This window comes from Salminus brasiliensis, chromosome 20 (genome assembly GCF_030463535.1).
Source record: "Salminus brasiliensis chromosome 20, fSalBra1.hap2, whole genome shotgun sequence".
Taxonomy (NCBI): domain Eukaryota; kingdom Metazoa; phylum Chordata; class Actinopteri; order Characiformes; family Bryconidae; genus Salminus; species Salminus brasiliensis.
In genome coordinates, this window is record NC_132897.1 from 4,372,297 (window position 1) to 4,397,544 (window position 25,248).

General features: G+C 42.5%; 1 protein-coding gene across 4 annotated transcripts in view; it reads left to right on the forward strand.

Annotated features, from left to right (window-relative positions):
• The window catches only part of rabl6b (RAB, member RAS oncogene family-like 6b), a 34,595-nt gene extending 12,039 nt beyond the window's left edge, over positions 1–22,556 (forward strand). For 3 of the 4 annotated variants that reach the window (XM_072665073.1, XM_072665074.1, XM_072665072.1), the window contains 13 exons: positions 1,087–1,116; positions 4,986–5,038; positions 7,077–7,168; positions 7,401–7,541; positions 7,784–7,889; positions 8,902–9,005; positions 10,418–10,809; positions 13,157–13,319; positions 14,425–14,634; positions 14,750–15,086; positions 15,442–15,625; positions 15,780–15,838; positions 17,007–22,556. In XM_072665073.1, the coding sequence (XP_072521174.1) occupies positions 1,087–1,116; positions 4,986–5,038; positions 7,077–7,168; positions 7,401–7,541; positions 7,784–7,889; positions 8,902–9,005; positions 10,418–10,809; positions 13,157–13,319; positions 14,425–14,634; positions 14,750–15,086; positions 15,442–15,625; positions 15,780–15,838; positions 17,007–17,207 (2,072 nt within the window). In that variant the 3' untranslated portion in view covers positions 17,208–22,556. The remainder of the gene's footprint in view (positions 1–1,086; positions 1,117–4,985; positions 5,039–7,076; positions 7,169–7,400; positions 7,542–7,783; positions 7,890–8,901; positions 9,006–10,417; positions 10,810–13,156; positions 13,320–14,424; positions 14,635–14,749; positions 15,087–15,441; positions 15,626–15,779; positions 15,839–17,006) is intronic. The other variant, XM_072665075.1, reaches the window with a different exon arrangement.
• The last annotated feature ends 2,692 nt before the right edge of the window (positions 22,557–25,248 follow it).

Here is a 25,248-nt window from a genome sequence, read left to right on the forward strand (position 1 = left end):
AGGCCCCACCTCACAACTTGAACTTGAACTTGAAGAAGAACTTGAAGTGTTGGTACCAGATACCACAGGAACTCTTCAGAGGTCTTGTGCTTTTCCATGCCTCGACTGGTTGGGGCTGTTTGGGTTGCATGAGGGCGAGACCTACTCAATATTAGGCAGGTGGTTTTATTGTTATGGCCGATGTTATCAGTGTATATTACAAACATTTTTGTAATATATGTATCAGCAATAGGAATGGTTTTATAGTATTATTGAAAGCAGCGATTCCAAACTTTTGAATGGTAAGTGTTTACATTAATATAAAGGGTATATCAGCAGGTGCATGTACAGTACAGTGTGGAGGTTTTAGGCACCTAACCCCCTTATTCTGAGTCATGTCTCTCAGCAGTGAGAGGGTTTTTACTGTAGAAGCTCCAGATCTCATCAGATCAGATGCAGGTGAACATAAATCCAGTAAAAAGGAGAAACAAGAGCTTCTCATTCTGAAGACAGAAAGTAGTGAGATCTTGTTGGTGAGCTAGTCTGAAGAACAGAGCTCGGTTCCTCCAGGTTTTTCCTGGACGCCCCCCAGTCCAGTCCAGCCAGCACAGCGTGGAGGCTGTGTTCAATCAACTCCATCAGCAGCAGCAGCAGCAGCAGCAGATCACCTGATTTACCATCATTAAGCCCTGATTTACCACCAAACCAGGTGTTGATCTGAGGAGAACTCTAAATAGTATTAGACTCTATGAGGAGAACTTTGGAGATGTTCTAATGATGAACACAGTAATGGAGAACCACCAGATAAGCAGCTTTTCCCCCCCTAACTTTCACAGGTGCTAAAAGTTTTGCACAGTACTGTACATACTTGGGTAGTCTGGCATGTGTGCAGTACCTCTAACCCCCTGTTTTTTGCATGCTGTCATTCAGCGCCATCCATTCCAATGCATCCTTAACGCATTGGTGCATGTCCCATCTTACCTACCTACCTACCCACCTCATCCCATACACACACACACACACACACACACACACACACATACACACCGTCCATTCCTTATATGTATTAATGGTGTTTCTCTTGCTCTGCTCCCACTGTGCACCCAGGCCAAAAAATCCCTCTTCCAGAAGGTGTAGGTGAGACACTCTACTGCATAGCGATTGTAGACTGTAGGTTTGTGGTTTTGCCTGTCTCTAATGGGTGTGTTTCCTCTGCTGTGTGCAGTCGTGTAATCTGAATGCAAACACAGCTGCCACTTTTCACTGATTGCGGCACGGCACCCTGTGGTTTTAACTGGTGGTCATGTCCGCTGTGTAGGTGTTCAGCCTGAAATCTCACAGCCGGTCCATGACGGTATGCAATATGGTGCGTTCCACCACAGATATTGCAGTACACTCACTCTTATTAATAAGACTAACACGTATTTCTCTCACCGAACCGTGGTTTTCAGTAGGGCTGTCCCCATTGTTTATATTAGTAAGCGAATGATTATGCTAGCGAGTAAATAATCGACTGAGATATCTGTATCTAATAAATGTGTGTGCGTATCCTGCAGAGCTACACGTTCAGTAAAGCTGCTGGAGATCACAAATGCGCTATAATAGGCAATAATAATCTGTCCGACCACAAACATCCATCTTAAATTACATTTAATTTAGTGTTTATTCAAACTGTACTGGGAGATGGAGGCAAATGTAATGTAATTAATATATATATATATATATATATATATATATATATATTTTTTTTTTTAAAGGCGTAAAAGTTCAGGAGGATTATTCTGGAGGAGTCTGTCTTATTCAAACCTCAGACGTTTATTTAGTCTAGTCTGATCTTGAATGATGGTTGAAGTGAGTGGTGAAGAAGATCACCATCATGGCCAGATCCAGAGAGCTCTCTGAGGCCTTCAGAAAGAAGGGTGGAGATTTTGTATAGGAGTCTGGGAAGGGGTTTGAGAAGATCTCAGAACAGTTAGAAATCAGACTGTCTGTCCACTAAATAATTTACTAGTGGAGAACATTTAGAGCAACATGGCCAAATCAGACCATCCTAGCAAGTTCAGCCCAAGAGCAGAACCTCAAGATGAGTAAAGAATTCTACAGCAGTCCTAAAATAGCATTGTGGTTGGACCTGGCATTATACAACCCTGCTGTAAATGAACCAGTGCCTGCCACCCAGCATTGCGTTTAATCAATTAATAAAAAAATTGATACTGTGTTTTTGAGAACCGGTATACTATTAAAAAACACAATATTGCAACACATCAGTCAGGATTATCAAGATTGGTTGGTAATATCCAGTTTTTATATATATATATATATATATACAGTCATGCCCGAAAGTATTCATACCCCTGTCAAAGTTTGACTTAAATTTACTTTTATTTAACCAGAAGTTATATTTTTGCCTGGAAATGACACAGGCATCTCCCAGGAGATAACACGATGATGTACAAGAGGCATCATTGTGGGAAAAAATATTTCTCAGCTTTTATACACATTTGAACAAAAAGTGGCATGTCCAAAATTATTCATACCCTTCTCAATAATTAATAGAAAAGCCTTTATTGGCTATTACAGCAATCAAACGCTTCCTGTAATTGCTGACCAGCTTTTTGCATGTCTCCACTGGTATTTTTGCCCATTCATCTTTAGTGATGAGCTCCAACTCTTTGAGGTTCGAGGGTCTCCTTGCCATCACCCTGATCTTTAGCTCCCTCCACAGATTCTCAATTGGATTCAAGTCAGGACTCTGGCTGGGCCACTGTCTGCTAACCATTTCTTCACCACTTTGGCTGTGTGTTTTGGGTCGTTGTCGTGCTGAAATGTCCACCGGTTCCCAAGGCCAAGTTTCTCTGCAGACTGCCTGATGTTGTTGTTGAGAATCTTGATGTATTGCTCTTTTTTCATGGTGCCATTTACTGCGATCAAGTTCCCTGGTCCATTGGCTGAAAAACACCCCCAAAACATTAGGTTCCCACCACCATGTTTGACAGTGGGGATGGTGTTCTTAGGGTTGAAGGCTTCTCCTTTTTTACGCCAAATGGTGCACACATCATTGTGGCCAAACAATTCAATTTTTGTTTCATCTGACCATAAAACAGAACACCAGAAGTCTTCTTCTTTGTCCAGATGAGCATTTGCAAAGGTCAAGCGGGCTTTTGTGTGCCTTTTCTGGAGAAGTGGTGTCCTCCTTGGCCTGCATCCGTGGAACCCAGCAGTGTGCAGTGTCCGTTGAACTGTCTGCCTTGAGATGTCGCCACCAGCAGAGTCCAGATTCACCAGGATGGCCTTGGTGGTGATCCTTGGATTTTTCTTCACCTCTCTCACTATTCTCCTGGCCAGCACAGGTGTCACTTTTGGCTTCCGACCACATCTTCTGAGATTTTCCACAGTGCGGAACTTCTTGTATTTTTTAATAATACTTTGCACTGTAGCCACTGGAACTTGAAAACATTTTGATATGGCTTTATAGCCCTTTCCTGACTTGTGAGTGGCCACAATGCACAGCCGCAGGTCCTTAGTGAGCTCCTTTGTCTTAGCCATGACTGTCCACAAACCAACTGCAGAGAGCTGCTGTTTTTCTCCTGTTGAGTTGATTAAAACAGCTGTTCCCAATGAATCAGGGTAATTAGGATGCTTTAAAACAGCTTGGACTATTTGGAATGGTATAGAACTTTGGATTTTCCCATATACTGTGACAGTTTTCAAAGGGTATGAATAATTTTGGACATGCCACTTTTTGTTCAAATGTGTATAAAAGCTGAGAAATATTTTTTCCCACAATGATGCCTCTTGTACATCATCGTGTTATCTCCTGGGAGATGCCTGTGTCGTTTCAAGGCAAAAATATAATTTCTGGTTAAATAAAAGTAAATTTAAGGCAAACTTTGCCAGGGGTATGAATACTTTCGGGCATGACTGTATATAAATACATAATGTTTTTGGGATGCACCGATACCACTTTTTTCTTTCCGATACCGATACCAAACTTTCTACTGAAGTATCTACTGATACCGATACCAACTCACAAATACATAAATACTGGATGCCTACTGGACATACTGGATACATAAATACTGGATCTTCATAGTGTTCCACTTTTTATAGGTTTCTCTTCCTTTTTATAAAATATAATATATATATATATTTGATTTCAAATCATATCTAATGAGCTTGAAAGACCAACAGCGTTTACTGGTTGAGTTTCTGCACATTAGAAAAGTTTGAATGCCCACAATGCAGAAACACTTGCAGGTAGGGAAGCATAATCTGGTTAAGCTTCACCAATCAGCTTTTAATGGTGTTTAAAATTCACATTTCAGAGCAGGGAAAGTAAAAAAAAAAAAAAAAAAAAAAAGGGCAGCAGTTTCACATTCAGGTTCACGTCTCGGTGTGAAAAGGTACTAAATTTCAGTGTGTTTCCTTTAAGCAAGCTGCTGAAACTCAACTTTTGGTTTCAGAACTAAAAAAAACGCCACTTGGAAACAAGAAGTGCTGTAAAAGCTCCAGTAAAAGTCTGTTTTAATGATAATTAAACTTACTTTTTTTTTTTTTTTTAATGTTTGGTCTTGGTATGAAGTCTATAAATGTATAAAAGTAGGGCGTCAGTAAGCATCATGGTATCGGTGCTCTCTATTGCCGATACGATACGAAATCAGTATCGATGCAACTATTATTTTTAATAAATGATATTATTAGACTATTGCCATGTCACCCAGCCCTACTGAAAACCCTCCAAAAATACCCTGTTGTATTTCATAAGTGTTGGTAATGTTGGTAAGTAATTGTTTCCAGTCTGGGTGGCAGTGTCTCCTGTGGTTGCTGTGTGGAAGTGTGATGACTGTGTTGAGCGTGTTCAGTGAGCAGCTGCTGGCACAGACTTCATTTTCCTTTCGTTGCAAAACATAGAGCGCGGTTCTGTTGCTACGCTACACTGCAGCCTGTGTCAGCCCTGACTCACTCCTTTTCTTACTGGATCTGTGTTTATCTCCTATTCTTTCCAGGCAAAAGCAAAAAGCGAGGGGACACCCTGAAACTGGAGAATGAACCGCAAGAGGTAGAGCTGTCTGAGATGATGATGCCAGAGCCAGCACTGGTGCTCATAAAGAGGGAGTTCTAGTAAAGAGGGCCGGATGCACACTACCAGCCTTCTCAGATAAATGTCCTGTTAAAACCTACTTCAGTTTTAACAGTTCTGACATTCACCAGTGTTTCCTTATCTGGGATTTGTTCAGGAGGACAGTGGGATCCATAATCATAAGAGCAGAGCTGTGAAAAACTCTGCACTGTGGAATCACATCATGAATCTGGCGTAGACTTCTTAGACGTAGACTTCTTGTTTGGACATTTATCAACATCAAATTCTTAGAAAGCTATAATAAGGCCTAATATAATAAGCTATATAAGGCCTAATGTTGTTAAAGACAGTCCTGGGGAGCGGGGGAGGGGTGAAATCGTGGGAATCCTAAAAATATTATTATAATTAAGACACTTTTTGTTGTTTTCTAATCTTGCCGTCTGCAATAGAGCTTATTTTCTGCATTTCTTCATGGTTTATCATAAGTGAGACACTTTTTAAATTTGAATAAACCTCAGTTTCCATTATTTAGCCAAATCAATGCAGGAGGCAAAACAGATTCAAACTAAACTGATAAAAAATTGTAAAAATTATAACTGCGGCGTGACGTTGGAAAGCCATTATTTCTATTTATAGACAATTAACAGTACCTTAACAACACTCTCCACTTTTAATCTTGCTTATTTCTAGTAATTCAGCTGTTTAAATGGTTCATTATTAGAGGTGGACCTTTTGAACACTTTCTGTTTAAGACCTCATAAGGAGCTTATTTATATATGCACATAATAATAATAATAATAATAATAATAATTATTATTATTATTATTATTATTATTATTTATATATATATATACGGCATGGACCGTATTAGGTGACAGAAGGTGTTGCCCTTCACTACGGCAGCTGTAGAACATCCCACAAAGTTAGCAGTTTCTGAGATGCCACCACCTTTCTGAGATGCCACCTCTGTCACATATTGCCAAAAGTCATATCAGAATATTATCACACTGTCACAGAAGCCACATGATGTCAGGATTTGCTGCATGTATAAATAAACGAGCACCATCTTCATGCACAAAGGATGTAATTTCACTGATCTTCCGAAAGGGGAAGATAATAGGGTACCTGATAAGGGTAGTAACAGCTGGGTCCAAGCAGCCGTAGTGAAGATGTGCTGAGAATTAGCTTGTCCCACATTGAGTGCTTCCCAACGGCATTACAGTGGTGCCCCACGAGCCATTGGTGCCAGAGGGGAACGATGACTAACCTCTATAATGAACACCTTCCATCACCCTAATACAGTCCATACCACAGCATCATGCTAGTGTCCTCCATACATATATAATCCTGCTGTGGAAAAAATGTTTTGAAAAAAAAAAAAAAAAAGATTTTTTTTTTTCTTAAATTTGCAGCTCTACGTGTACGGCAGACATTTTATTTCAGGGATTTAATCAAACAGAGCTGAGTTAGCTGAATTTACAGACTATGAACGAGATAAAGTCGCCCAACAGCAACGTGAAAGACTAGTGGAGAGCCGGCCGAGACATGAGAGCTGTGGTTACTCCACCACAGTGATTTCTGAATGCTCTCAAAGTTCAGATATTAGTCATTTGAATAATAATTTAAATAATTCTTTACATTATAATTATTATCATCATTTCTTTGCATTATTTGAGCAGCTGTTTTTGAGCAGTTGTCATTTCTGCAAATAAATAAATGCTCTTAATAGCAAGGGAAATTCATATTTGCATTGTATTTCAAAAACACATTGCCTATAAACAGTAAAACCAGAGAAACTGATCATGTTGGATGGTCTCTCAATTTTCCCCAGAGCTATATATATATAAATAATAACAATATACAAATAATAATAATAATAATAATAATAATTAAAATAATAAATTATTATTTATTTATTTTATTTATTTAATAATTTTTTATTGTTTTTTTTAATGGTAGTGGTGTTACTTATTACACTACACTAGCCAGCATGTTCTCATTGTAGTTTTATGTGCAGGCCGAGAACGAGATGGCGTTGGATGCTGAGTTTTTGGACGTGTATAAGAACTGTAACGGTGTGATCATGATGTTCGACATCACGAAGCAGTGGTAAGATCAGACACACTGTGCTCTTAAAAATAAAGGTGCTACAAAGGGTTCTTTGAGGGATGCCATATAAAACCCCTTTTTGTAAAAGTGTGTGTGTGTGTGTGTGAGTGTGTGAGAATAGCCTTTTAGATTTAAAGGTTTAAAGAATACTCATTAAAGCATCGGTACCAGGTGGATCGGAGTAGGATCGCTCATGTTGGATCAGTAATGCTTCTTCATATTTTTTAAACAGGACTTACAATTACATCTTGCGAGAGCTGCCCAGAGTGCCCACTCATGTTCCAGTGTGTGTGCTAGGCAACCATCGAGACATGGGTGAACACAGGGTTATCCTGCCTGATGACATCAGAGACTTCATTGCCAGCATGAACAGGTACAGAAACTGATGCTACTCTGTTCAGTGCTCTTATTACATCTGAAGCTCCTCCAGATTATGGACACATCATCATCATCATCATCACCATATCATCCATCACTTAATAGCTAGGTCTACCAAACCTGTCCGTAATGTGTTGGTGAATAAAGTACGCTCTGGAATTGGACTCTGGAAGATGCTTCTTTCAGAATTTGTGAGGTTTGTTGATGTTTGCTGATATTTCCTGTCTTCTTAAACAGACCACTGGGGTCTTCCTACATCCACTACGCTGAGTCTTCCATGAAAAACGGCTTCGGCCTGAAGTATCTGCACCGATTCTTCAACATTCCTTTCCTGCAGCTTCAGGTAGGAGTCCCTACATTGCAGCAGTGTGTAATGATGCTTAATCAAAGCTGTTTTGAGGATTTATGATGTTCTTTATTGTGTAAGTACGTTTCTTACTTTTGGGAGGACATTGTGTGTGTCAGCGGCCTCAGCAATTAGACATGGGTGTCAGACTTTAGTCTTGGAGGACCATGGGTTCTGCACGGACTGAATTGAGATTAGTTTAGAAGAAGATTAGCCAGACTCTTAAAACACAGCGATAAACCCATACTACATATACATATACTATTTGGACAAAAGTATTGGGACACCTGCTAATTCATTATTTTTCTTCCAAAGACAAAGGCATCAAAAATAGAGTTTATCCAGCTTTTGTTGGAGTAACTGTCTCTACTGTCCTGGGAAGAAGGCTTCCTGCAAGATTTGGAGGAGCATTGCTGTGAAGATTTGATAACATTCAGCAACAGGAGCGTTAGGGAGGTCAAGATGTCGAATGTCAATCACCTCCCCAACTTATGGAGCACCATCTACTATTCCAGAGAGCACAGCTCTTCCACTGCTCCACAGCTCAATTCTCGGGGACTTTATGCCCCTCTAGCCTACGCCTGGCGTTAGATATGATAATAGGTTCATGTTTGTCTGCTCCTGAGAGTCCTATTCTTTTGGCAGTGTTTCTCTAGAGGGACTAGACAAGTATGTATGTGCATTTGCGTATCTGTGTCAGCAATGGGTGCCACTTAAAGTATCGAATGCAATCATTCGAAGGGGTGTCCACAAACATTTGGACATATAGTGTATAATCTACAATGACCCCAAAATGACAGTTCTACTGCTTCTAAGGGTTAATAACCCTGATTATTCACATCGGCTAGGCATCCAAAACTTCAAAGTGTGCAAGGTGGACTCTAGGCCCTCCAAGAGCTGAGTTTGACATCACTGAATTAGATCTTCAGCCTGCTGAGTGGCTTCCTTAGTGGCGGGAGTTGTGGTAGAGGTCAGTTTTTAAAGTGTTGCTAATGGTGGTTTCCTGCAGAGAGAGACACTGTTACGCCAGCTGGAGACCAATCAGCTGGACATGGACGCCACGCTGGAGGAGCTTACAGTCCAGCAGGAGACGGAGGACCAGAACTACGAGATGTAAGAACATCTGTGTGAGGTTTCGCCACCATCAGTAGTACTGTTCACACTCTTAAACTCTGGCCTAATGGTTGGAGAAGTGGGCTTAATGGGCCTAATGGTTGGAGATCCCCTGGGCTCATGGGAAGCAAATTCCATTGTGCAGTTGTACAGCTGTACTGTGCATTAGGGATGATCTTAATCTTGAAAAATGTACCAAAATGAATACAGCATGTTACAGCAGTTTTACAGCATGCCTTTTGGTTCCCTAAAGAGCTTTTCTGTCTGTGGTGTAACCACCTGCCTGCTTTTAAGGAACCAAAAGTGGTTATTTACTGGCATTGCTTCAAGCACCTTTTATTTTTAAGAGTGTAGGTCAGTGTTGTCTTCTTTTACCCCTTCAACAGACTATGGTTCGTCGGTGGGCAGAAAGTGTTCTTACAAACTTCTATTACCGAAGAATAGCCCCATGTAGTTACTGAGTCATATGCCTTAGTGTGTAATAAGCCTTATTACACTAAAGGCTTAGCAACTATAAAGGCCATACCACAAAAGTGTGGGTTTCTGCAGTTTAGTCATCTCTTTTTTTTAAATAACAGAATTTCTCAGCTCTGTTGTATCACAGCATTTCATATTGTTACATATTATCAGAATGTTATGACCACCCTGCCTATTATTATATCAGCTCCACTTAGCCTATAGAAGAAGCTATAGGCACATACTACCTGCTCTGTGGTGGTCCTGTGGCTCCTGACCACTGAAGAGCAGATGGATGTTAAAACCTTGTGACTCGTCCATAAACTTTTATGTAGTGTATCAGACCAGGGCCCAATAATTAGTTTGATTATTAATAAGTTAGATTTGTGGGCACCTGTGTTATTAGGGCGTTATCACACAAGTCTGTACCCAGGGCCCATTCTCAGCTCATTGTCACTGGTTTGCTTTCCCACAGCAGAATGTCATTCGAACCGTGGATCAATTCATTTTTACAAAATTTGTGAAACTTAGGTTAATTTTCCTTGGATTTAGACACTCAAGCAGTAAAGAAACGCGCTTCTCATAGGAGAAGGTTTTTTAGCGATGTAGGCGATGAGTTAAAGTAGTCACATGACAAAACGAACCAATCATGCAGCCCAACATGTGGTGCCAGGAGCGAATAGCTTCTACACACTGTACCAGAATTAGCTTGAGGTGAACCCCAGAGCACTGATTTCAGGAGGACCAGGTTCTCTGGACCACTCCTGGGCTCGAAAACCACTTTCACACTTGACCCTATAAATGTAAAGCCTTATAAAAATAAAGGTGGTTCTTTGAATGATGCCATCGAAGAACCACTTTTGGTTCTGTGTATAAACGAGAGGAGTATGAAGAACCTTTAATTTGGTAAAGAACCGAACCTTCATTAACCACAGTGCACTTATGCCCGTTTGTAGCTTTCTAGATATGATGGAGACCCGTGCTAAAGGCTACAGCTCGCCTGGTGCTGCCAACGGCCAGAGCCCGTCTTCTGGCTCCCAGTCGCCCATCGTGGCGGCGGGGGGCAGCTCCACAGGCAGCTCCAGTCCCGGCACGCCGCAGCAGCCCACAGGCCTCGCTCAGAGCCCTCAGTCTCCCTCCTCCTCTCCCTCCCCTCCTCCACCACCCCTCCCCATGGTCCAGACTCCAGAGAGACCAGCCCCCTGTCCGTCCCCTCCTGCTCCTGCTGCTGCTCCAGCTCCGGCCCTGGCCCCGGCCCCCTCTCCGGTTCCGCAGCCACAGAAACGCAGCTTCATCTCCAGGCTGTTTGGCTCGACCCCTGCCCCTGAAGCTCCCGCAGCCGCACCAGGTGAGTGTGTATCAAACTGGTTTGATTGTTATTGACCCTTTAAACCGCGAGCTGCTCTTCCAAACAAGCTTCCGTCATGATCCGGCACTGTATAAGTGCTTCTGTGGCTATTGGGGTCAATGTTGATGTAATCCAACAGTGCAGCTCCGTTCTTGACCATCACTTTAATGGACTGGACCTGCTATGAGGAGTTGAGGTGTGGGGTTCTTGGACAGCCCCTGCAGTTTAATGGGTCGTACTGTGTGTGTCCAGAAGAATGTCTTTATTAAGATAGCAGATCTACATTGTAGGCTGCGTATTTGTCCCTATTTGACATTGTTTGGGGCCTTCAGAGAGACGATTGTTTACATATCTGTGCATATACACACACTTACACTCACACACATGCACACACACTCATATTTTAAGCCTTTGCCGTAGTCTAGACCCTCTAAGATGCAGAATAATGGAAGGGATTAGCGCTCGTGAACATCATGAGGTTTTTTTTTTTCCCACCAGCTCGGCATCACAAGACCATTTCAAATTCCTCGGCCTGTGGGGGCTCTCTTACTGCCTCCATCGCCACGAGGAACCTCAGTGTTGAGGCTGCCAGCGAGTGCTTTAAGCTACTTGTGAAAGAGTTAAGGTTTTATCAGAAAGAATTACACTTCTGACTTGAGTCCGTGCAAGGAAGTCAGGAGACTCCACGTCAGTGGAGCTTCACAGAAGACCAAATGTGCTGTAATGACTGAAGGCATTGTGCTCTAGTGGAAAGACCCATATCTTACATTTTTCTTGCGCTTTATTATTTTATCCCCCCGAGGGTCAAGTGACTGTAACGTTTGTGTGCTTTTATGAACCGAAACCAATCATAGCCAATCAAAGAATAGGCTGCTTTTGTTGTTATAGGTGCTAATGGATGCATTTCAGTGTTTTATGTAGTTTTATGTTGTTATTTTATGTATAAATAATACGTTTATGACTTTAAATGGGGCATAAAATGCTCAGTTGAGGTTTTACAAGCCTAAAAAAGGGTAAAGGTGCAAGTAATGTGTCCTCTGCATTTGACCCATTTGTGGTAGCACACACTAGTGAACTAGGGGCAGTAAGCACACACACACCCAGAGCGGTGGGCAGCCAACTCCCACACCCAGGTAAGCAGAGAGGGTAAAGGGCCTTGCTTAAGGGCCCAACAGTGGCAGCTTGCCGAGCCCGGGTATCGAACCCACAACCCTGTCATCAATAGCTGCCCCATGAGGGCCCATGGGGAGAAAAAAAATGCTAATCTCTGCTTTAATTGGCTGGTTTACATTACCAACGACAACCAGCTTACAGAACCCACGTATTATAGCCTAGTTTTAACACAGTACCAGAAACACTGTAATAATTCCCAAGTCTTCTCGGGTAGTGCTGCTGTCCTCTCTTTGTGTCCTCTCAGCGCAATGTGCTGTTAGCAAGCTGAAGAGATTGTAGCCAGTTAGCTTTTAGCCTTGCTCACACTCGCCTCCCTGGGTTTGTCTTTCTCAACTTAAGACAAGACGAGACGACCATATTCACCATTAGTGTTGGACACTAGGGAATTCGGCCTCTGCCTTTAACCGGAGGGGCTCAAAGGCCCAACAGTGGCAGCTTGCCAAGCCCAGGTATTGAACCCACAACGCTGTCATCAATAGCCCGGTGCTCTAACCATTGAGCCTATTGAGCAATAAGCCCAGCTTTCCCTTCTGAAGTGAGTTCTGTTCCAGTTTTGAGTTCAGCTGAGGAAGTCCAGTTTGTTGTCGAGGGAGCGGACGATGAAGAGACGAGATGGTAAAGCCAGCGTCTGCTAGCATTAGCTTTTAGCCTAGCACCGATATTCGCTTGCTTTCCCGGCTTTCTCTTTGAGGCGTGGAGTTTGAGCTCCCCTTCAGCTCACACTGGTGAGCCGAGGAAGAGCCGAGGTCACAAAGCCTGGTTGCCGTAGCAACGCACATATTTATCATTAGCAGAGTCTGGAGGTGATGAGCTGCTCTTCAGTATCAACGACACTGTGTTCTCCTGTCATAGTTGCCCGTCACATTTGACTGATTTAGCTTTTTCTAGAGGGTGGGGTTTATGTAAATTATGGGGGGAGGGTTGTGAATATAACAAGTCAAGACTGTGATGTAACAGTTTGGTGGGTTTGGAATTGCCCTGTTTTCCAGAAAGTAGGAGTGCCCCCATCCATGCCTGAGGGATTAGCGTGGGGTCAAAGTCTCTTTACTGTATTTGTGAGTGTTGTGGTGGTCAGCAAAGCCATGGACTCATTCAGAAGAATGCAACGACACAACAGAGCATTGTTTATTTATTATTTGTTTATTTTTGTTTGTTTGTTTGTTTGTTTTTGCAGAAGCGGAGTCCGGGGCTCCTGAAGTCCCACCCATAGTTCAGAGTGTGGATGATTTCGTGCCCGATGACGGACTGGACAAGAGTTTCTTAGAGGACAGCGTCCCCTCCAGTTCCAAAGCCAACATGAGCGTCCGGCCACAGGTGGCCAGTCTGGACAGTGACAGGTAGAATCCGCGACTGATCGGCTTGCTTTGGAGATATATGGATCACTGAAGTCACTTAATCTCTAAACTTTAACAAAAAGACACAATTAATATTTTCTCACCTCTCTCTCTTTCTTTCTTTGTTTTTTCTGTATCGTCCTCTCTCTCCCTCTGCCTTCTCCCTGTTTCCCTCTCGCTTCTCTCTCTCGGTTTCTCCTACTTTCTCTTTCTGTTGTCTGTCTCTCTCTCTCCCTCTCTCTCTCTCTCTCTCTCGCACTCTCTCGGTCTCTCCATTTTCTCTGTCATTCTCTCTCTCTCTCTCTCTCTCTCTCTCTCTCTCTCTCTCTCTCTCTCTCTCTCTCTCTCTCTCTCGCTCGCACTGTCTCGGTCTCTCCATTTTCTCTGTCATACTCTCTGTCTCTCTCTCTCTACCCCTCACCTCCCTGGCTTCCTCCCTTCGTGCTCTCTTTTCTTTTTCTCTCTCTCTCTCTCTCTCTCTCTCTCTCTCTCTCTCTCTCTCTCTCTCTCTCTCTCTCTCTCTCTCTCTCTCTCTCTCTCTCACACACACTCACACTGTCTCTTTCTCTTTCCATTCTCTCTGTCTCGCTCTCCCTCTTTTTCTCTCACATTATCCCTCTCCTTTTCTCTTTCTCTCTCTCTCTCCCCCTCATCTCCCTCACTTTCTCTCTCGCTCTCTTTTCTTTTTCTTTTTCTCTCTGTCTATCTCTGTCTGTCGCTCTCTTTTCTATTTCTCTCTCTCTCTCTTTCTGTCTCTTTCTCCATTTTCTCTGTCGTGCTCTCTCTGTATTGCTGTCTGTCTCTCTCTCTCTCTCACCCTCTCTCCCTCACCTTCCTCTCTTTCTTGCACGTTCCCTCCTTATACCTTGCTCTCTGTCTTTTTTCATTTTCTTTTGTCACGCTCTCCCTCTCTTTCTATCTATCGATCTATATCTGTCTCTCGCTCCCTCACCTCTCTCTTTTTCTCTCATACTTTCCCTCTCTCCCTTTTTCACTCTCTTTTAACCTCTCTCTCTCTCTTTCTCACTCTCTCTCTCTTTCTCTCTCTCCACTCCTCCTGTCACTCCTTCTCTGTCTGTATCTGTTTCTCTGTCTCTCTCTCTCTCAGCGATGGTGAGGGTAAAGGAGGGAACCCGATGGTTGCTGGCTTTCAGGACGATTTAGACCCAGATGACGCCGAGCTCGGCCAGCAGAAGCCCACAGCATCTGTGCCCAGTCAAGATCTGGACATCACGCTGTCCAGCGACGAAGCAGATGACGGAGCTCCACCGGTTGTGGCTCAGGACGAGGATGTGGAGGTCACACTCAGTAACCCCCTGTAAGATCAGGGCTTCTGACTTCAGTAGTCCTCCTCTTTAACAAAGCTTAACATCTAATTCCAGGTCAGGAATTTCCATGATCTCGTCATCTGCTAAATCTTATTTTTCTTACAGGGAGGATTTGAGTTCATTAGCGCTGGAGGACAAACCTAAACCTGAGGAGACTGTGCCTTCAGATCAGCACCGCACAGGCGACACCAGCGGGAACGCAGAGCCTTCCGTTCTAATCCCAACTCCCGCACCCGCTGCACTCCACACTCCACACACACAGGCACACACACCTGTGGAGGCAGCCGGGCAGCAAGTCCAGCACAGTAAGAAGAAAGCCGTTTCAGCTCAGGGCGACTCGTCTGACACTGACCCTGAGGCCCCGGTGGCCCAGATGCTGTCCTTCGTCATGGATGACCCTGATTTTGAGAGCGAGGAGGAGCATGTCCAGAAAGTGGACAAGGTAGGATGATAAATAAGAACATTTTGATGACATTTTTATGTAATTAAAATATGTTCTATATATACACAGTTAACTTTTTTTTTTACATAATTTTAGATTGTGTCCAAATTTCATGATGACTGGACCAACAAAATGCTCCAAAATTATTCATAAAAAAAATTAAAATAATAATAATAAAAAAAAAATATATATATATATATTGTAAAAGTTATTATTTAATAAATTACTAGTAATTATGTCCCATTTATTACAAGGGATTCTAAACCTTCACACTATAAACAACAGAGGTTGTGACTGTTAGCTTCTCCTCTGGCTCTTCTCACTGAATTCTTCTTCATCTGCTTCCGTCCTAAAGGATGATTTTCCTGTCCGGGACGATCTCTCCGACATCTCGGACGATGACCTGGTCCCCGCGAAGCTGTCGGAACCTCAGAAGGCCCCCGTCCGCTCCTTCAAACAGAAGAACGACATGGACCTTTTTGGCCTGGGCTTTGAGGAGAAGACCACCAAGAGCAAAGACAGCAGCGAGGAGCAAGAAGGTGAGTCTTCTCTTGATTTACTCTGATCATTGACCCTCATCGTTTAGCAGACATTCATGTTCAGTTTAGCCAGTGTTTTTAGCTGCTGTGTGGCTTGTCCTAATTGTGTGAACCGGAAGGTGAAAAGGCCTGAGGTTGCTCTGTCTCTGTGCAGAAAAAGAAAGCAGACACTCCACGAAGGAAAAGAAGAAAAAGAAGAAGAAGACTAAAGAGGTAAAAGTCTGTTATTCCTTCCCACCAAATATGCAGTTTGACCCAGAAATGGGCTTATTTGAGGTTAAAGGTGCCAAAGAATGCATTTATTCAGTAGTTTACATTGACGGTTGATGGATAAATGATAAATATGACGCTTTGGATGGGCTGAAAAATGCTCAGATGCTCAAAATGCTATTGTAACAGGCCTATTTACCACCCTGTTATTTTGCCTCAGAATGAAACTCCCTGATTTTCCTTTTGTAGAGGTGTCGGGGGTTTTTCCCCACAAGAAGTTCTGCTTTTATTGGCTGCTTGGAAGCACTGCGACAACCCCGATAGCATAACATGCCCTAGCCTATCTTAGCTTAGCGCTGTAGCAAGACTTATTCCAGAGACATACCGGAGAGCAAGACAAGACAACCATATTTACCATTATGATGGAATTTGGCTTTTAACCCATCCGTGCAGTGAACACACACTTACACACCAGTGAAACATCAGTGAAGCCAGCGCTGTGGTGCCCAAAAAACAGATAGGGTGAAGGGCCTTGCTCAAGGGCTCAACATTGGCAGCCTGCCGAGCCCGGGTATCGAACCCATAACCCTGTCATCAATAGCCCGGTGCTCTAACCGCTGAGCCCACATTGCTGTCCTGTCATGGCACACGGCATGGTGCGCTGGCATCAGTTTTAGCTTTGTAGCTGCTCAGACACAGTACCTTGGGATGCTGTACCCATGCTGGACAGCTTGTCCTGGTCTGACTTTCTGTCCTAGCATTAGCTTTTAGCATTTTTAGCATTTTCAGCTTCACTTCCATATTCTTATGAAGTAGCCGTTGCATTTAGCCTCAAATGGCTTGATCTAGTGGGTGGGGTTTATGTACATTTTTGGCGGTCTGTGTGTATATATAGAGAGTCAGGACTTTTATGTAACAGTTTTGGGGTTTTGGAATTGGTCCGTTTTCCAGCTATGTTCTGTTTCTGCTGTTTTTGAGGCTGTGTTTGAGTTTCATGGTGTGTTTAAGGTTCATGGTTTGTCAGTTCAATCCACTGAACTCTCATTATTCAACTATGCCAAAGAAAAATACAGTGTGACATTCTAGTACCCCTTTAAATTGCAAGCTACGTCCTTTAAAAGCGCTAAATTTGTAATGCGGAAGACAAACCCTACTTCTACCTCTCCTCCAGGATGAAGAGAAAAGCAGCAAGAAGAAGCATAAACACAAGAAGAAGGAGAAGGAGGAGGCGGCTGGAGCGACAGAGGAGAAAGACAAGAAGAAGAAGAAGTCTCGCAGCAAGAAAGCAGGCGAGCTGGACGACTTGGAGGCCTTCCTGGCCGGCGGGGAGGGCTCAGCCAAGAGAGAGGAGGGAGACTACGAGGAGCTTTAGAAGTCCAGGAGTACTGGAACGTGACTTGGCGTCTACATGCACTGCTGGCATCAGCAAGTCCTTGACAGACATGTGGTATTTCACATTTTCATGGCATCTGATTTGAAAGGCCAAAAAAGAGGAAAAGGCATTGTCAAGCCTAGCCGCTCTAATTTCACTTCCGATTTCCACCACAGAGGGCAGCAGCGAACATCTTCTGGTGCTCAAACTGCAATAAGTGGAGAAGCCATTGAAAAGTGCTGCATCTTGCATGTTCCGATGCTGTTTTTTAGGGTATTTTTTGTCTGTTTGTTTGTTTTTTTGAGGTGTAAAATTGAGCTGCTGGCTTTTCTACTGTATGCTTTGTTTTTGTTTTTTTGTTTGGGGTTTTCCTTTTCTTCACCTTTAAATAACAACTCCAAAATCCTCCAAAAGTCTTAAGAAGGAATATATATGTAATTTTTTTTTCTATTTTCTTGCTATCATTGAACTGTCCAAGCTCCACCCACAAATGCCTTCTTCCCTGGCTGCTTTTGTGAGATTGGACTGAATTAACTGAACACTGGCAATAATTACAGTCAGCCTAATAGGACATTTTAGCAATCTTTAATATTAGATGCTAGCAGATGTGAGTTTCCAGTTTAAAATACTGGAATATTGAAACTAGGCATATATTTGCCACCATCAAAAAACTACAGTTGGTCTATATTAATGGTAGACATAATAGATACCTCTATTTATACTGTATATAAAACCATACCCATATGCAGAACTGGGCAGTGGTTTCAGCACCTCATATGATCCCATCAGAACTTAAATCCAGTAAAAAAGGAGAAACAAGAGCTTCTCATTCTGAAGAAAGAAAGTAGTGAGATCTTGTTCGTGAGCTAGTCTGAAGAACAGAGCTCAGTTCCTCCAGGTTTCTCCTGGGCGCCCCCCTGATTTACCATCATTAAGCCCTGATTTACCACCAAACCAGGTGTTGATATGAGGAGAACTCTAAATAATACTAGACTCCATGAGGAGAACTTAGAGATGTTAATGGAGAACCACCACTACTTTCTATAGGAATGTTATTATTAGTGTTTATTCTAATATTAATGTTTTACTGAGCTAATCAACACTTACTGCCCAGTTTCTGAATATAGGAGCCCGGTGTGTTGGATCTAAACCTTTCAGGGTGGTAGAACTCCAGGACCAGAATTGAGGATCCTTGACCAGCACGTGGTGTCATAAATCAGTTTTATGAAAATCAAGAAATACTTCCAATGTTCACCACAGAGGGCATCAGCGAGCATCAGAAAGCTACAATATGTGGAGAAGGCCTTGTCCTGCTGATCTACCATTTTTTTTGTTGAGCTCCAGCCCTAATCTAACAGTCTGATCCTGGTAACGAATGCCTTCAGAGGCTTCTGAATATTTGAAAGGATCAACAGGGTGGAAGTTCTCCAGGACCAGAGCCGAGCACTGCTGCTTTGAATGGATTTAAACAAACACTAGGCCAGTTGGAAACTACAGTGATGCATTAGCTTCAATGTAATGCTAATGTTGGCCTGATTGTACACTGTTAAGATCGACAGGATGCAGTTGGGATTTTTTTTTGACCCTGCTCACACCTGGAATTAGCATCCTCCCTTGGTGATCTGGTCAGACGTGGCCAGCACAAAATGTAGGTGTGAATTGCATATTGTCTCAAGGAAGCGTCGTAATCCGTTCACTCAAACAACATTTGGAGGCTGAAGCGTCTTGATGCGTCCCCAAAAGTAAAGCACCATCCAATGTGCCTCTGCCCCAGTCTGAAAATACATAATAACCATCCAGACCATTATGAGACTCCAACATTAGCAACATTAGCATCATTAGCGAGCGTCCAGAACACCTGGACTAACAAAGAGACACACATCGTATTTCTACAGTAAACTACTCCCCAAACCTGCCGTTGGGGGGTCTGTTTCTCAAGGGTATATTCATACCAGGTGTGAACAAGGCCTTTAAGATCCACTATTAGTTACAGAAAATGTTCTATATTTAAAATATATATATATAATTTAGTTTGTCAATCCCCCCCTCTTGTCAATTCCCACTCTTTCGTAGCACTAGCAATGCTCCCGACACTAGGAGGCCATGCAAGGCCAGCCGCCACCTCTTTTTAAACTGCTGCCAGTGCGGCGTTGCCAGGCAGCATTGACGCACTCTAAGACAAGGGCCGGGTCCCCGGCTCTACCACACCAGCTAACCGACGCCTCTGCCGGCCAACATTGCTAAATGATGAGTGATGAGGGGAGAGAGTATGGTCAATTGTGCTCTCTCTGGCTCTGGCTGCTGATGGCAAAGCAGCATGGCTTGGGATTCAAACCCCCGACCCACAGGCCATAGGGGTAGCACGTTAGACTGCTGAGCCACCAGGAGCCAGAACTTTTAATGGTTTAAAAAAATGTAGATGTGGATGTAAAGGTTCTTCAGCACTTTAAAGGTTCTGCAGCACTCACACCTTGTTTATAAAACACGGTTCTTTATGGAAGCTTAAGTAGTGCTTCAATGGGACCTTTATTACCTGACCTAATAAGTGCTATAATTTCTCATTAGGTTAAATGGATTATTATTTTTTTTTTTTAAATAAACATTTGTGGGCGGAGCTTGGACAGTTCGGTTGTTCCACTGATTTATTAGTCTTTCTCTTCTAAAAGTCTAGGAAGAATAGCTGTAGAAGAGCATGTTTCTGGGTTCTTTTCTGTATGTGCGGTTTTGGTATATTAGGTGATGTGCTGTATACTGTACTTCGTCTGTGTAAGCGTCTGTGTATTGATTGATCGTTCGCTTTCTTTCACGCTTCCGGACGATATTTTTTAATATAATGATAATTTTTCCGATTTATTTTGGAATGTAACGAGTGATGTGTCTTCTAGGTTTTAAGGCTTGGAGAGTAACTGTAGGTTAAGGGGTGTTGAGAATTGATTACGGTATGATAATGAGTGTTTTTTTTTTATTATTATTATTTTTTTTAATGTGCAAGTTCATTACGCATAGACTGGGTCAGTGTATTCTCTCCCACCGATTTCACACTTACATAAAGTACTTATACTGATCCGCCATAACATTAGCACCACTGACAGGTGATCTTCATCTACAGTGGCTCCTGTCAAGGGGGGGAAAACATTAGGCAGCAAGTGAACAGTCGGTTCTTGAAGGTGATGTGTTTTTAAAAGTAGGAAAAATGTCTGTGATGGAAAGCCGACTGGGTCAGAACATTTCCAGACTGTCCCGAAGGTATTAGGGAGTGTTCCTGTTGTGCAGTTGTCAGTACCTACCAAAAGTGCTCCACAAAAGGACAACCACTGAACCGGCCACAGCATCGTGGCCACCAAAGGCTCATTGGTGCTTGTGGATCTGCTGCTAACCTGCTGTCTTGGTGTCAGAAACCACAGGTTTGGTCCGATCTGTCGTGGTGACACAAGGGGACCCTAGTACATAGTAGGCAGATGGTATTAATGTTATGACTGATCAGTGTAAAGAAGGTCTGTTGTGGAGAACCAGGTTTTTAATAAGAGCTTGCAAACCCTCAACCAACATGGCCACTTGTATCACCAGGTTCTTGAGATGGTTCCGGTCCATTGCAGTCCACTCTCCCGCTAACTGTGTGCTTCATGTCCAAGCAGAACCCAGCATTGACGTTCCCACTCTACAGGACGTCAACAGGTCCGTATCTCTGTGTTAACGGTTTAACAGACATAATGGGACACTGGGACTCCCCACACCTCCAACCCGGTTCTCAGTCTGGAACAGCAGGTGAAATGTGCACCCAGGCCATGGAGAGTGGACTAGAATGGACTGGATCTATCTGTAGGTATCCTTCCCTACCTGGTTTAAGACAAGGTGACCCATAACCAAGTGTCAGGAGGCTGATTTCCCAACTGCGGTGCCATTTGTGTCCCTTTCCAAATATGTTTTTAATGTAGGTAAAGGTAAAAGACATGCATATACACCAAATAAACTTGTGTATCTCCAAACCGTGAACTTTATGGGAGAAGGAAAAGACCTTCTTAACTTTGATTGGAAGTCAATGTAAAAAGATTGTATCTAAAGTCGTTTTGGAGCATTTCTATTGGTGCGTTCATCATAGTACAACTGAACAACTGCCAGATTCACAGATCTATGTCAAAAAATGAAAAGCAGTAACGATATGTACAACATATTGTCCGATGATCCAGTTGTAAATTGCATCTACAGAATCAGTCAACTTGGAAAATCATAATAACCAATTAGGTTCCAAGAAATTACCAAGAGATAACCAGTTAATAATCAGATTCATGCTAAACAAGCAGAAACAGGTGAGAGAATTGCTGCTTTTTTGTGTTTGTAATAATTTATTGTATAAAAAAATATAGTTGGCCATTTTTTTTAGTATAAAGAGTGTAGAGAGTCATAGTAAATGTTATTTAAAGGACACTGTAGAGGATATATATATATATATATATATATATATATATATATATATACACACACACATACACACACACACCCAGGCTAAATGGCACCCAGTGGTGAAATCAAGCAGACTACAAATGATACATACATCTCATTTGTTGTCTGGTGAGCTTCCCAATTTTAGGAAGTCTGCCGCAGCTTATATTTCTCCCGCTAAGTCTAACTTGCACCTTTGCCCACGTACAGCTGCCTTAAAGAAAGTCAGACACAGCAGGCGGGGTATAAGTGTTCTCACCGGAAACCTTCTGTTGCAGATCTCAGTTATTTAAATGTAGCCATTTCGCTCATTGTAAAATAGCATGTTGTGGTGCCATGGTGACGTTTGCATTCTGTGACACAAGATTGAGTGCTGATGATCAGTATGATTATTATGATTATGATTATTATTATTATTATTATTATTATTATTAACGTCATTATTCTTGCTTTATTCACTTTCCACCAGAAACCAAGCACTGTTACACTGTTGAGTGCAATGAACTCTTGACCCCTTATTTAAAAGAGACTTTTATTTTGCTCTTTACTTTTTATTTGCCTCATTTTTGTTAACCTTTAAATATGACCAATGTGTACAACAGCTGCTGCCGCTGCTGAGAAATTAACGCTACTCTGTGTTTGCGCTGCTTAAAGCTCCTTGAACTCGTTTTTGAGCTCCTTCCAGCAGTTATTCAACACGTCTAGTGGCAAGAAACATGAAGCACCTTGGAACAGACCAATGCGACCACTAATTTCCTCTCCGACTCCAAATATACAGCAGCAATGTGGTGTTTTTTTGGTTTTTCTCCTTTAATTTCATGACGATCATGTGTGGTATGTGCTCCAGGTTTTGCTCTGTGCAAAAACTCGGTTTATGATCACTGCTATAAAATACAGGAGCTGAAAAGAGATGTTTGCAATGTCTGAAACTGATTTGGTATTGTTAGAAGTGTGTGTGTGTGTGTGTGTGTGTGTATGTATGTATGTATGTATGTATGTGTATATATATATATATATATATATATATATATATATATATATATATATATATGTATGTATGTGTATGTATGTATGTAGCTCCTCCTCCCATATAGGATCACTGTGTTGCTGGACTGTATCCATCTGTTTCTCTGCAGACTCTGTTATCCGCCTCCTTTCACCCTGTTTGTTCTTCAATGCTCTGGACCCCACAGGACTGACCACCACAGAACAAACTGTAGTATTTTTTGGGTGGTGGGTCAACATTCTCAGCACTGCAGTGACACTGACTGACTGGTGGTGGCGAGTGTGTTAGTAGTATGTGTTGCGCTGGAGGTGCGAGAGGGTCAGGCTCCACTCTATTATGTCCACTCTATTTGACACTCCTACCTAGTTGGTCCAGCTTGTAGATACAGAAGCTCTGTATCTGTTGCTGCACAGTTTGTGCTGGTCATCCTCCTTACGTCCTTCATCAGTGCCCACAGGGTACACGCTGTTGGCTGGATGTTTCTGGTTGGTGGACTGTTCTCAGTCCAGCAGTGACACTGAGGGGTTTAACCGCTCCAGCAGAGCTGCTGCGTCTGATCCACTACTACTCGTATCAGGGCAACATACACTACTAACACACCACCGCCATGTCAGTCATGTCGGTGTGACCGCTTGCACCACTTGGCCAAGAGCCAAACTGTGATGGCTAGACGACTGGGACCCCAAACATCAGACGGGTCTTGTTGGATGGGGTGTTTCCGGTATGCAGTGGTCACCTACCAAAAGTCATTGGCAGCTAAGGCTCATTGATTATATGATCATTGATGAACTTACAGGACTTGGTGCCAGATACCACAGGACGCCTTCAGAGGTCTTGTGAAGTCCATGCCTCGAATGGTCATCTTGCTGCACAGCTTGTTTAGGGTCTACTCACAAATTGTCTTACTGTTTAGTTTGGGGGACATTGAGAGTCATCCCCAGAGCTCCAGTTTGTCCCATCAGGTAGTTGCTAGTGGTTTCATGGTGCTTCCATTTGGATTTGTGCAAGCAATGCTGCACAGTTGAACAGTGCACCAGCCTCTCGACTCAGCTGAACTCTGAACTGATGCAGGTTCTTGGAAGCCGGATTGAGGTTTTGGTTTGTCTATGTGACTTCTCTGAATTGTGGAATCGTCTGAATGTCCTCTACAGTTCCCCAAAACGCTGTTTCGCAATAACTTTGCATACCCTAGCAACAGCAAGCTAAAAACGCTTGGGTATCTCTTTGTAGTCTTTTCCTGCTTTATGTGCAGCGATTACTTTTTTTTTTTTACTCCCGATTTTAAGACAGCTGCCTAGAGGAGCCCATGGTTGATGAGTATTCGCACACAGAGTAAAAATCCTGGATATCTGATCAAGCCGACAGTTACTAATTAGAATTGGTGACCTGCCTCAGGCCTAATTTCTTAATCAAGGTCTGAGTAACACCACTGAGCACTGAGGTCATGCTCTTAAAGAAACATTGAGCAAACCGCAGCATTACAGCACTCTGCTTTTCTCTGTTATGGAGCTTCTAAGCGGGGAATTAATGGACAAAAACTGTAAGAATTTTAAGGTTTGGGGAAGTTTAGCTTGAGATGTAGGTTAGGTTCAGGTGCAGAAGGTTTAGGTGTAGTACGTTAAGTTTAGGTTTGGGTTTGTATTAGGTTTGGGTGTAGTAGGTTAAGGTTAGAATTAGGTTAGGTTAAGTTTAGGGTGGGTTAAGATTAGAATTTGGTTTAGGTGAAGTAGGGTAAAGTTAGACCAAGGTTGGGATTAGGTTTGGGTGTAGTAGGTTATGGTTAGAATTAGGTTTAGGTGTAGTAGGTGAAGTTTAGGTTAGAATTAGGTTTGGGTGTAGTAGGTTAAGGTTAGAATTTGTTTTAGGTGAAGTAGGGTAAAGTTAGATTAAGGTTGGGATTAGGTTTAGGTGTAGTAGGTGAAGTTTAGGTTTGGGTTAGTAATAGGTTTGGGTGTAATAGGTTAAGTTAAGGTGTAGGTTATGCTTAGGTTGCTATTAGGTTTAGATGTTGTAGGTTTAGATGTAGTAGGACAAGTTTAGATTTGGGTTAGTATTAGGTTTAGGTGTAGTAGGTTAAGTTTAGGTTTGGGTATAGTTAAGTTGAGGTGTAGGTTATGCTTAGGTGTTGTAGGTTATGTTTAGGTTGGTACTAGATTAAAGTTTTGTAGGTTTAGATGTTGTAGGTGAAGTTTAGATTTGGGTCAGTATTAGGGTTAGATGTAGTGGGTGAAGTTTAGATTTGGGTTAGTATTAGGGTTAGGTGTAGTGGGTGAAGTTTAGATTTGGGTTAGTATTAGGGTTAGGTGTAGTGGGTGAAGTTTAGATTTGGGTTAGTATTAGGGTTAGGTGTAGTGGGTGAAGTTTAGATTTGGGTTAATATTAGGGTTAGGTGTAGTGGGTGAAGTTTAGATTTGGGTTAGTATTAGGGTTAGGTGTAGTGGGTGAAGTTTTAGATTTGGGTTAGTATTAGGGTTAGGTGTAGTGGGTGAAGTTTAGATTTGGGTTAGTATTAGGGTTAGGTGTAGTGGGTGAAGTTTTAGATTTGGGTTAGTATTAGGGTTAGGTGTAGTGGGTGAAGTTTAGATTTGGGTTAGT